At 38.3% G+C, this 12,860-nt stretch overlaps 1 protein-coding gene across 5 annotated transcripts; it reads left to right on the top strand.

The window, feature by feature from the left end:
• The first annotated feature begins 2,691 nt into the window (after positions 1 to 2,691).
• On the top strand, positions 2,692 to 12,574 carry LOC109704426 (phospholipase D delta-like). Of its 5 annotated transcripts, none has more exons than XR_002214376.1 (11): positions 2,692 to 3,833; positions 4,900 to 5,016; positions 5,461 to 5,655; positions 7,155 to 7,427; positions 7,521 to 7,589; positions 8,080 to 8,227; positions 9,102 to 9,250; positions 10,037 to 10,207; positions 11,071 to 11,268; positions 11,468 to 11,577; positions 12,120 to 12,213. XR_002214376.1 is itself a non-coding variant. In XM_020225163.1 (10 exons), exons 1-10 carry the CDS (start codon positions 2,883 to 2,885, stop codon positions 11,519 to 11,521), a joined length of 2,358 nt encoding a protein of 785 aa, XP_020080752.1. In that variant the 5' UTR covers positions 2,692 to 2,882; the 3' UTR covers positions 11,522 to 12,113. The 5 variants fall into 5 exon arrangements, 3 of the variants coding, with proteins under 3 accessions (XP_020080752.1, XP_020080753.1, XP_020080751.1); XR_002214375.1 differs by having other exon boundaries at positions 11,435 to 11,577; XM_020225163.1 differs by lacking the exon at positions 12,120 to 12,213 and having other exon boundaries at positions 11,435 to 12,113.
• The last annotated feature ends 286 nt before the right edge of the window (positions 12,575 to 12,860 follow it).

Genomic DNA, 12,860 nt, shown 5'->3' with positions numbered 1-12,860 from the left:
CGTCGATCGGCTCCGTTAAACTTGATCTAGAGTATTTGAAGTACCTAGAAACTAAATTTTATGATTTTACGATATCATTTGCCTAGTAAACGAAGGGGCTCAAAATCAACGGCTGAAAATAAAAATCTTACAAAATATAATAATATGACATTAAAATTTTAAATCAAAGATATTGATCTTGTTTTATATAGTATAAAGAATTTTTTATCAAAATTTCACGTGATTTGGATATTTTTACACCGTTAAACTTGCAAACGGCTCACTACGGCCGTTGAAATTTGTTAATTAGTTCGAGTCGGGATCGCCGCATCTTCATACAATTCAAATCTGAAAACTTGAACTTAAGAAAAGACTTACATCTATTCATACTTGGGGGTGAATAAAAAATTGCGCAACAAAATGTCCAATTATATATACAACAAATAAAAGATGATAATACAGTTTATACAACAAACTTGTTCCTCCAGTCATTAGCACATTGCTCTATCAGGTACATTACCGACTGTCCCTAGAGTAAGTGGCAAAGGGTTTGGTGGTTGGTACCCGAGGTCCCAAGTTCGAATCCTAGTTGATTTACATTTACAGCTAAATTTATTTCTAAATGAAATAAACGAAGCGGGTACCGTGCTACCTATCTCTCTCAAAAAAAAAAAAGGAAAAAAAAGAGCATACATTATTGGAATCAAACATGATAATGTATCTCGCTTGTCATAATAACGTATTCTAGCACACATCGTAATACATACGTCACTCATCCTTACTGGATTACATTTTGTTTGGACATCTCTTTTTTTACCGATCTTTCTAGCAACCAAAATATATCTCCCTTTATTTCCAAACAAGATATTTTATCCCGTTTTCACAATCACACCCGCATTCTATCCTAGTCCCCATTCCACAAATCAAGGTTTCTAAATTATCATCTCATCTCAAGTAAAAAGTGAATTACACCCTTGTTCTACGTATCCTTGGATCACTGCTCGGTATCACAAAATATCATCACGTCACTTTTGGATATCCACATAATCATCAGACCACGTATTCGATATCCATCATATATGTTGGCTTAAATGGGCAGTATCCTGCCCTATAACGAAAGGTCATGTTGGGCCGAGTCATATTCGAAATGGCGTGAAGCTGGGTAGGTCGAATTATGTTCGAAATGGCGTGAGGCTGGTTGGGCCGAGTCACGATCGAGACCCGTGAATACTGTATCTATNCGAGTCGGGCCTCGGATGATGCACATCTAGTTGTTGATTTCTCAGGCTTTGGACTCACTCGGGCCGGATTGAGGCCGAATTCGACCCGACTCTACTAACACCTAGAAACTTCTTTCTCTCTCTTACTGTCTAATAAAATTGTTATCTTTCTCCACAAGCTCAGATGTGTGTTAACACATAGATAGATCTCAGACGCGGACTTGAATTTCAATGAAAGAAAAAGAAAAACACTAAATAAGGCAAGTAATTGTGAAAGCTTTTTCCTATAGCAGATTCAGACGTTTCGAGAGATGAGTTCATAGCTTCTGCTGTTTCATTCTAATAATACTATTTTTGTTGGCTTAAATAGACCAATATTCTGCCATGTGGCAGGAGGTCATATTGGGCTGAATCATGTTTGAAATGGTGTGAGGCTAGGTGGGCCTAGTCATGTTCGAAGTGGAGTGAGGCTGATTGGGCCGAGTCACAATCGAGACCCGTGGGCGCTGTATCCGTACACTTTAAGTGAATTGGTTGTGTATTTCTAACAGCTCGAGCTTTTAGAATTAATGATTAGTACCAACGATCCGACAATATATATATATACATATAATCGTATCCACTGTCCAAAGGGTTACAATCTGAAATTTACTATAACTAATCGCCATTGCCTTCAATCACCTTTCTTTTGCCATTGCCTTCAATCACCTTTATCTAGCAAGATATAAAAAGAGTGCAAAAAAAGAGAAAGAAGGGTATCGCTTGCACATGGATGAGAGAGGGGGAAAAAAAAAGAAAAGAAAAAAAGTGAGAATCATATAAGATATGATAAGAAGAGAACTATATTTTTCAAAACAAAGTATGTGAAATTCTACATTTTTTTAATGTCATATATATCAAGCTAGAAAAGCTACCGGCTAGAACAATCTTAACATAACATTTTAGAAAAAAGTTCAAATAACACCCTTATGATTTTATACTTTTTTATTTTAGTACTCTGTAGTTTAAAGTATATCAATTTAGTATTTTATAACTTTATTTTTTTCTCTTTATTATCTCCTCTACTATTTTTTTTTAAATCAGTGACAAAGTTAAAACTAAAAGGTATTAAAGTGAATATTCAGTAAATCTATGTGGGGTATCGGAAGTTTTTTTATATATAATTTAATGACGGAGAAGCTAACGAAAGGAGAAAAATGAAACGATATGATACTAATTTAATATACTTTAAATCATAAAAAACTAAAGCGAGAAAGTGCGAAGTCATAGGAGTGGTATTTGAAGTTTATCCTAACATTTATTTTTCAACACTTAATAATACTACAAATGAGTGGTCTATAATAGACCAGGTTTAGGCAATAATATCATATATCATACAGTGAAAAGCATGAATTCCTTTCGTGTCGCGCCCAAATTGAATTGCTTTCGCAAAGATAAAGATAAAATAAAAAAATAAAAAAAAATAATCTTTAGATATATAGACTAGAGAATTGTAGACGTTATATTCCCCCTCTCTCCCCATGCGGTTTAAATAAGCGACCGTTGTCGGTCTCCTCCACTACTTCAAGATTCCTCCCTCCCTCCCTCCCTCCCTCCGTTTCCTCACCCCATACGAAACCCTAACTCCGGCGAAACCCTAGTTGCTGATCTCCTTCTCCGGCGATGTAGGGGACGCCGCCGCCCATGGCTTCTTCCTCTGGCGAGAACCCCACGGATGGACCCGTCCTCCTCCATGGCGACCTCGACCTCTGGATCATCGAGGCGCGGCGCCTCCCCAACATGGACTGGTTCTCCGACCACCTCCGCCGCTGCTTCGACCCGTGCATCTCCCTCATCCCCACCCCCAAACCCTCCTCCGATCCCGGCGATCCCGAAGGCGATCGCGATCGCCGCCATGGGGCGAAGATCATCACCACCGACCCCTACGTCACCGTCTCCGTCGCCGGCGCCGTCGTCGCCCGCTCCCGCGTCATCCCCAACTCCCAAGAACCTAAGTGGAACGAGCACCACCTCGTCCCCCTCGCCCACCGCGCCGCCTCCGTCAACTTCCACGTCAAGGACGACGACCTCCTCGGCGCCGAGCTCGTCGGCTCCGCGTCCGTCCCCGCCTCCCGCCTCCTCGCCGGCGCGATCCGCGAGTGGCTCCCCCTCCGCCGCCCCAACGGGAAGCCGCCCAAGCGCGGGGCCGCGCTCCTCGTCGCCCTCTCCTTCGTCCCCGCAGAGGAAACCCCTCTCTACCGGATCGGCATCGCCGGGGACCCGGAGAGGCGCGGCGTGAGGGAGGCGTACTTCCCCCTGCGGAGCGGCGGGGCGGTGACGCTGTACCAGGACGCGCACGTCCGCGAAGGGGAGCTCCCGAAGATCGAGCTCGAGGATGGGCGCGTGTTCGAGCACGGCACTTGTTGGCAGGACATGTGCCAGGCGATCCTCGAGGCTCACCATCTCATCTACATTGTCGGGTGGTCGGTGTACGCTAGGGTTAAGTTGGTGAGGGAGCCGACGCGGCCGCTCCCGCGCGTCGCCACGGAGCTCACGCTCGGCGAGCTCCTCAAGTACAAGTCCGAGGAGGGGGTTCGGGTGTTGCTGCTCGTGTGGGACGATAAGACCTCTCATGATAAGCTGTTCATCAAGACGGTATTGCAATTTTACCTCCTCTACCTGGCTTTTGATTTGTCTCTGTTTATCAATCTACTCCTAAATTTGTTTGGAGCTTTTATTTATGCAGGATTTCCATTCATGCAGAAAGAATTTGATAGGATTTATTATAGCATAGGCAAATCTCATCCGTGATATGTAGTCAAATTTGATAAAATTTATTTGCTGTAGTGATGCAATAACCCAAAGATACCCTCTCTTTAAGTAGTCAGATTAGCGATCTTGTAGGTGTGGCACTGTTAGGTTGGTATATTAGGGCTTAGGCATGTGACTCGACTCATTTTGAGTTTTCGGTCACTGATTTTCGCCCCCTCTTAGTTAGGTTAGTTTCGTTCTTTTGATTGCTCATGTCTGGGACCATATCTGTTTTTGGGTCGCTTGCATTTGGGCTACCTTGGAAGGTTGTTTGATTTGGATTGTCACAGGTTGGGTCAGTACGATTCGGTTTGGTTTTTCAGGTTTAATTTGGAGGTGTTCAGGTGTCATCTCTTGCATATAGGTTTGTTTTATCGAGTCATTGTTATTACTAATATCAGGTGCTTCAGATCTTGGCTATCTCAGAGTCTAGTAATTTTGGTTTCAGGTTGCTTTGAATTCAACTGGTTCCAGGTTTTGGGTCTCTCAGGTTTTGGTTTGTTCGGGTGTTGGGTTGTAAAGGTCTCAATTGACATGGTAGTTATCCCAAAATTCGGTTCGCTTTGCTCTCAACTGGCTTTAGGCATGTATCTAATCTACGTTCAGGTTATTGACTTTGTAAGTCAACTTAGGTTGGATCAAATGAACTTTGGGGCAGGATGGGTTTGGTCAGCTTTTCCCACCTTTATTTTCTTGTTGTCTAATTTAATAGATTTTACACATAATGGTATGATTTATCCATCTCTTGCCAAACTATATACATGAATTGAATCCAGTTCTATCTAGTTTGTAACATTTTCTAGCGTATGCCATTAGAAAAATTTTGTCTCACTCTAAATGTTCAACAGTTTTCTGATCATGTCTTTCTACCTATTCCTTATGTGTGCTTTCATGATTTGCTATTCTATAGGGGGGCGTGATGCAAAGTCATGACGAAGAAACTCGTAAGTTCTTCAAGCACTCTTCTGTCATCTGCGTATTATCGCCACGTTATCCCAGCAACAAGCTTAGTATTGTCAAACAGAAGGTAGGAAGCTAGTCATAAGTTTATATACAAAATGCGCTAATGATCCTCAACCTACTATGCGAACTCAATTTGCTTTCGAATCATTCAATTTTCAAAATGGGTCCCCAGTGCAAGTCCTTCTATGTTGGGTAAATCTGTTAAAACACTCTTCTATAATCTTTTTACTCCGTATGAATTAAATTGTGTGGAATTATGCTGGCCAGGATTTTCCTTGTCCTGGCATCCACAATGCATTTACATGGTAAATAGTTTCTGTACTTATTCATAATCTTTTAGCATTGGCTTTTAATTGAAGGATCAATGTGCTAACAAATGACGCAAGGATTTTGCAAATTAAAGTTTTTGGGCTAATTTCAATTCTCCAGTAGGTGATTGAGGACCATGGTTGCATTTTGGTTTTGAGTATTTTTATCGCTAGATTAATTATGTTTCTTGATCATGTAGGTTGTGGGAACTCTCTATACTCACCATCAAAAGTGCTTGCTGGTTGACACTCAGGCTTCTGGAAATGACCGTAAAATTACAGCTTTCATAGGAGGACTTGATCTTTGTGATGGCCGATATGATACACCACAGCATAGAATTTTTCGTGATCTTGATACTGTATTTTCAAGCGATTTCCACAATCCCACATTTGCTGTGAGTATATTTCTTTCTTAAATACCTTCTTCTAGCTCCGGGTTTCCTTGTTTGCAAGCATTCATAAACCAATTTTGGACTTGTAGAAATAATACCTTGTGAGGCTCATGAAATGTATATCTGATTTTAGAGAAAATTCATATTACTAACTTTAGATTGAGTGGTTGGACCATGAAAGCTTAGCATCCTTCTAGTGTTCTTCTCTCTTTTGCCTTTTCTTTCTTTTGTTAAAACTCATCCATGTCTCTCAAATCTTCATATCTCTCGTTTTCCTGTTCTATATCCTTGATATTATTCTGATAAGTTTCATATATCATGGGAAGAAATGAATGGACGAGATTAATTGGAAATTGAAAACTGCAAGGAATGATTGAAAAGAGGTTTGACTGATCCACAGTCTGTTCAGGGAAAACTGCAAGGAATGATTGAAAAGAGGTTGACTGATCCAGTCTGTTCAGGGACAAAGTAAGTCCTAAACAGAGTGTACAGTTGTCCTCATCATTGTCAACTGGTTGATTTAGCCTAGCCAACTGGTTCACCTATTAACCAGCCTACTCTGAAATTATACAAATGCTTCCACACAACTCTCACAGGAACCATACTATCAAAATGGGGCGTTATTTGGGTGCAGTTGGGTCACCGTAATAGGAATACTGTGACCCCCTCTTGCAGCAGGATATAGGTTCCTTTGATGGAGAAAATACAGAGCCTGGATTGAAATATTGCACAGAAGAATCACTGGCGACCATAAGAGATGTACTAAGAGCTTCAATATCCTACTTTCACAAGATTCTCTGTATTGGTTTGATTTTACACTTGGACTTGCCTGTGATGTTCGGCTTTGAATATTTGAGTTAGCTTGTATAATTGTTTGAGTTAGCTTGTATAATTGATTGAATAGCACTTGATTGATTTGCATTATAAAATACAAAAGTTGTATCTAGTGATTCCAACTTTTATCAGGAAGAATGTGCAAAGAGCTACCAGATTGCTATTTTGGGGGCTTTTTGTTCAGTGAGAGGCATTTGATGATATAACTACTCATACTTTCTAGTTTTGATTCCTGTGCTTGGATACTCAAATGGGACTAACATTGATCTCTGCCTAATCAATATTGTTACGACATAACTAGGTATCTCATATCATATAATCCTATTCTGAATATGTCGTAATATATAGTATCCTCATATAGCATATGAGGATACTATATATGTTGTAACAAATATTTCAACATTTTTGTGTACATGCTCTGAAGAACATTTTCTTTTGAAAACCTGTGAATTCTTCTGAATCTCAAGAGAAATTTCACACTCATACGAACTTCTAATGGCAACTGTTTATAACTTTCAATTTCTCACTATCACTCATCTAGAAAAGACTGAAACAAATAAAAGATTGATATTTTGTCAAATCAGCATGATGCTCGTAATTTCTCTTATTACACAGACTATGCTTCTCATCCTAGTTTAGACTTATCAGCATTCATATTTCTCCCGTAGGCAGATCCTAAAGGGCCCAGAGAACCATGGCATGATATGCACTGCAGAATTGAGGGTCCTGCTGTATATGATATCCTTACAAATTTCGAGCAGCGATGGCGAAAGGCAACAAGATTGCGTGAGCGTTTTAAAAAAGCATCTCATTGGAAGGATGATGCTTTATTAAAACTAGAGCGAATTTCATGGATACTCAGCCCGTCCTCTACAATTCCAAATGATCATCCGAGTCTATGGGTTTCCTCCCAAGAAGACCCTGAAACGTGGCATGTTCAGGTTGGAGTGCATTTTTTTTTTTTTTCATTTTTGTGTGTATTGTTTTATTTCATTCTCAATTTCGTAAACCCATTTACCTTTCTAGTTCTTCAGGTTTTCAGATCTATAGACTCTGGATCAGTGAAAGGATTTCCCAAAAATTCTCGAGAAGCTATAGAAAAGGTGTGTTTCCAGTATTGTTCATCAATGAATATCAAGTGCCTAACTACTTACTAAGGTGCAGAGTAGAAATTCAGTATAGACTGTTTGAAAGAACGACATAACTGCTGCTATCCAATCAGCTTTCCCTGAGTTTGCAAAAGCAGTCCAACTTTTTTTAAATTTTGTAATTTTTGTCTACTTTATAGTTTTCTGGTATTATGGGCTAAAATCTCTATTCATGCATTCGACATAAAGATAAGTTTATACATTAAGATCTCGGCAATGGGCATTTCAATCCAGGGATTGATATTTCGGCTCAAGTTACAAATTGCATGCCCAACTTTTAATCAACGTAGACTGTGCTGCCATACCATGTTATGAGTTTTTAAGATTATTTTTATACGAGTGTATGCTCAGTGCTGTACCATTGTAGAAAGTTATGTATTGGTGCTACATCCATGTATATATTGCAACTCGTACTGATTTAACTTTTGCTATTGCTTAACTGCAGAACCTTATTTGTCAGAAGAACTTAATAGTAGAGAAGAGCATCCACACAGCATACATTAAGGCAATCAGATCTGCTCAGCACTTCATATATATTGAAAATCAGTACTTTATTGGCTCTTCATATGGTTGGCCATCCTACAAGAATGCTGGTATGGAGCACAGCCAGTTTAGCCTACTTAATTATACATCTAGATGTTATTTTACCACAAATGTGAACTTACATGAAGTTTTTTTTTTTTTTTTTAACATTGCAATCAATTTTCAATCAATTATACAACCAACCCCTCTAATGATATTTTATGGTTGAAATTCAGCATGCCATGTTAATTACGAATGCAGTAATCAATCAATCCAGTTCTTTCTAAAAAGATGCTCCATCTTTATTAGCCTATTATCTTCCAAATCCAGGATAGAAGTCAAATTCAGAAGTAATTTTATGTTTTAAATGCGAAGTGTACCTTTATTTTAGCTACTGTGTTAGAACATGCTAATGTCGCTTAGCTTCCACGATGTCATTTAGTTACGCTCAGCATGTAAAGACAAGCCTTTAGTGTAGCGAATATAACAAACTTTATATGCATGTAGAATGCTTGAGACAAAGTAATCTTTTTCAAGTTAGTTTGTTGGTTGACCAAATTTTGGCCAGCCATTGGATTCAGATAGTTGTTGCTTGCTTGAAATTGCTTTCAGTAGCATTTATTTTACTTGAATAACACCTTAATAAAATCACTTTATCATTGCACTATGTGGCCTTTATTGCACCAACAACAGCTCAAGATGTAGAACATTTCAATCTGATTATTTGGTGGTTTTCTTTCTTTATATTATGTAAGTGTTTCTCTTAACATGGTGAAGGGATCTCCAATATGCCTTTTATTCTGGATTAATATAAACCACGATGAGTAGTATGTAGTTAGAAGTTCTTCCTGGTGTTCTTATTGCTGGTATTTCTGAGTGCTTGCTTGGTGTAATGCTTGTGAGCTGTGAAGACTTCTGTTTACACAGTTTTGTTGGCATTGACAGGTGCTGATAACCTGGTGCCGATGGAATTGGCCTTAAAAGTTGCAAGTAAGATTAGAGCTGGTGAACAATTTGCAGTGTATGTAGTGATACCACTGTGGCCTGAAGGAATCCCAACTTCTTCCTCTGTGCAAGAGATTCTTTTCTGGCAGGTGGTTTTACTTACCTACAGGACCTAATAGATTTCAAAAAAAATGTTGTTAACGTGAATAATTAAACTGATGTTAATGTTGAAATCTATGTTTATGGATTGTTATTAGACGAAAAGACTAAACTTCTTTTAATGCTTAAAAATTCAAACTTAATAGGAGGAATCCTTATGTAGATTCTTTTATAGAGGGTGCATCTAAAATTTTTTCCTTCATTTTGTTCTTTGTCAATTTTAATAGATTTTCTTGTATCTAGACTTTCATTTAGCTGCCTCCCTGAAATTATGGAACATATTCTTTTAAACATCATTCAGCTGCATTTTCATGTAAAGTGATTTCCTTTCACATTCAGCACTTTGTAGCAAAATGACAATAGCATGCCTTTGGCTAAGATCACCGGTTTGCATGAGGCCACATAAATTGACTGTGGGTTATAAGTGCCTCTCCACATTTTCAAATGACATATGGACCTCAGATGATTTATAGTCAACTATTTTAGACAATTGAATTGTATTTTCCTTTTTCTTGTCTTTGAAATCGTAGTTCCATTCAGCACACGGAGATTGGAGAGAACTATAAACACAATATGGGTACTCAGTAGGAATGCCACTTTAGACTGGGAGAGTCTCAAAGGCCATCTCTTATAAAGATGGATCACAACGAATATTGTCAGATGCTTATGCTATTTGTACTTTTCATAATTCCGATGTTCTATAAAAGTTATTCTTTGGGTTCAAATTTTGCAGTTCAATTTTGCTTTTTAACTGTTAGCATGTGTGAGTTTCGCAGGGTCAGACTATGCAGATGATGTATGAAGTTATTGGGCAAGAGCTCAAATCTATGAAGCTTGAGAATGCGCATCCACAGGACTACCTGAACTTCTACTGTCTTGGTAACCGCGAAGAATTGCCCAGTGATATTTCAGAGAACTATGATCATCCTACAGAAAATAGTCCTGTGGTAATCTAGAATGTATTTGTTTACGTTGTTAAAATGCTTACTGTATCATTCAATGCCAAGTTTTTTTTTCTTTTTCTCCTTTATCATTAAATTGGTATTTGTTCTGTTTTTAGTACTTGATGCCCTCATATAACTTTTTAAATATTTTGTTGGATCATATGCAAACTCGAAGCTAAAGATATGTTTAGAACTTCCAATGCCAAATAACAGTGGTAATGCCGAAACAACTAAAATGACTATGCACACAAATGCCGCTTATTTTGAAGTGAAATATAGATGATTTCAATGTTCCGAACTCTTAATAGATGACTACCGTGTTGTCAGCATAGTTGTTTTAACAAAGTTGTTGAATCTCTTCTTTCAATCAAGCTTTCAACTTGCTTAAAATTCGGTGTGGCATGTGTTTAAATTAACTAAATAGAAAGAGCATTAATTTGTTGATCAACAAAACTTCTATTTAATATATTTAACCGAGTTACTGTTTACAGTTTTCTCCTAATTCTAGTCGAAGGAGCTTTTAGAAAAGCGTTTTTCCTTCACTTCGTAATAGTCCAGCCAAATCCGAGTCTTCTTTGTGTTTGGTCTGATCTGTTTATTGGTTGAGCCAAATTAAAACTTTTGAATACAATGGTTGGTATGGTTCTTTGGATTAACTAGTCCTTACAATAGTACATTTTTGCATCCATTATTTGCATCAGACTCTCCTTACATGAAAACATTTTTCTGGAATGCGCTTATTTTGCTTTATATTTTCTACTGTAATTTCATGACAGTGGTCAGCAATGACCGTTGATACACTCTATTTTATTTTATTTTATTTTATTTTCTCAGAACTTACAACTATCTTTCTCAAATGTAATCAGGCCTTGGCCCGAAAATACCGGCGTTTCATGATTTATGTTCATGCAAAGGGGATGATTGTAGATGATGAGTATGTGATCTTGGGATCAGCCAATATTAATCAAAGATCTCTAGCTGGAACAAGAGATACCGAAATCGCTATGGGCGCATACCAACCCCATTATACATGGGCCGAGAAGAAGAGGCATCCACATGGACAGGTTCTATCAAACACTCTTTTGCTCACAAGCTGAGAAAGATATTGTTCTGTTTTTGTTATACAAATTATCTATCTGATATTCATATTGCATAACTAGTATCTATTCAGAAGAAGATTCTTTTAAGAAGGGGAAATAATAAGCTTCCAATTGGTGCCTGTAATTTCAGAACCTGGAATCTCGGTTCCGGTTTCTATCACAGGCAAATTCTCTTTGTCGATATGTTGTTACGTTAGCGAGGCCAAATAGGCGCTGATTGCTTTGCTCCTATTATAGAATACCACTCTGAAGAGCATTGTGATTAAATGAGAGGTACAGAGTTGATCACTTTCATCATCATAACTAGCAAGAATAGCCATCATACTGAATATGCAAGATTTCAAATTCAGTGTCTATGAGACAATTTATGATATTCTCTGGTTATTTTCTTACGCCAATCTTCGTAATATCAATATTTAAGCACCATAAGGAAGTGAGTCATTATCTTTTTCTTTTTCAATTAATTTATTGTAGTTAAAAGTAATCTGGGATGGGCTTCTTTTTAGCTATGTTATCATTCATATGCAAACTCTTCTTTATGGTTTTTATATTGGGACAAATTGTGAAGGAAAATCTATCACAAAGTTCTTCCAACTATGAAATCCCTGAGGACCTTTTCTAACTAGAAGTAGAAGTTTTAAATTAGAGCTACTTTTAAAGCCGAGAAACTCATTTTCGCTTTCCCCCGTAGCCAAAAGCTCTATACTGTTTTAGACAAATGCCTGGCTTCCTTCTCTGGAAGTCATTAAACTAAGCAAATGCATTTAACATTTGTATCGTCCTACTGTTTCTACTTACTCTAAATGCATTTGCAGATATACGGATATCGAATGTCTCTATGGGCCGAGCACCTCGGCGCACTGGACGGCCGGTTCGACGAGCCGGGCAGGTTAGACTGTGTGAGGCTCGTAAACCAGATAGCTGAAGAGAACTGGGAGCGATACACTGCAGAGGAGGAGATGAGATCACTCCAAGGCCACCTTCTCAGGTACCCAATTAAGGTGGAAGCCAACGGTAAGGTCGGGCCCCTGCCCGGCCACGAGTGCTTCCCCGACGTTGGTGGTAGGGTTTTAGGAGTGTCCACGACACTTCCGGATACACTAACCATGTAAAATGTTCTATTTTCTAGCAGAAGGAAAGAAAAATCTGAAAAGAGGAGAGGTTTTCCTTTTCTTTTGTCTTAGATTGCTGAGCGAGAGTTGGTTTAATGTTCGTTGTACATAATAATAGTGATGATAATATACATGCATGGTGCTCTTTTTTCTTTTTCTTTTTTTGCTTTTTTCCTTGTTTGCCTTTGGGACAATTACAAGTAGACCCCTCAAAACTTGAAAAATATCACAGCTATATGTTCAAAATTGTTAATTTTAATATTTTATTTCTATAAATTTGTAAATGATATTGTTTTTTTTTCTTTTTTCTGTCAATGAGCTATTTGCTTCTTACTATAACTACAGAATAACTCATAACTTTAAGGGCTTGTTTGGTTTGCCCTTTTTTCACCTTGGAATTGGAATCGGAATGGACGAATTTGTTTGTCCGTGTTTTGATATACG

The sequence above is a fragment of the Ananas comosus genome, unplaced genomic scaffold (assembly GCF_001540865.1).
Source record: "Ananas comosus cultivar F153 unplaced genomic scaffold, ASM154086v1, whole genome shotgun sequence".
Taxonomy (NCBI): Eukaryota; Viridiplantae; Streptophyta; class Magnoliopsida; order Poales; family Bromeliaceae; genus Ananas; species Ananas comosus.
Note: the sequence above shows the minus strand (reverse complement) of the source record. Positions and strands in the feature narration are given on the sequence as shown.

Bases quoted from the DNA above. Each gene is read 5' to 3' on its own strand.
- LOC109704426 (XM_020225162.1), top strand. From the start codon at position 2,883: ATGGCTTCTTCCTCTGGCGAGAACCCCACGGATGGACCCGTCCTCCTC. The intron at 5,017-5,460 runs GTAGGAAGCTAG...TTGATCATGTAG, and splicing joins TTAGTATTGTCAAACAGAAG to GTTGTGGGAACTCTCTATAC. The intron at 5,656-7,154 runs GTGAGTATATTT...TTTCTCCCGTAG, and splicing joins TCCACAATCCCACATTTGCT to GCAGATCCTAAAGGGCCCAG.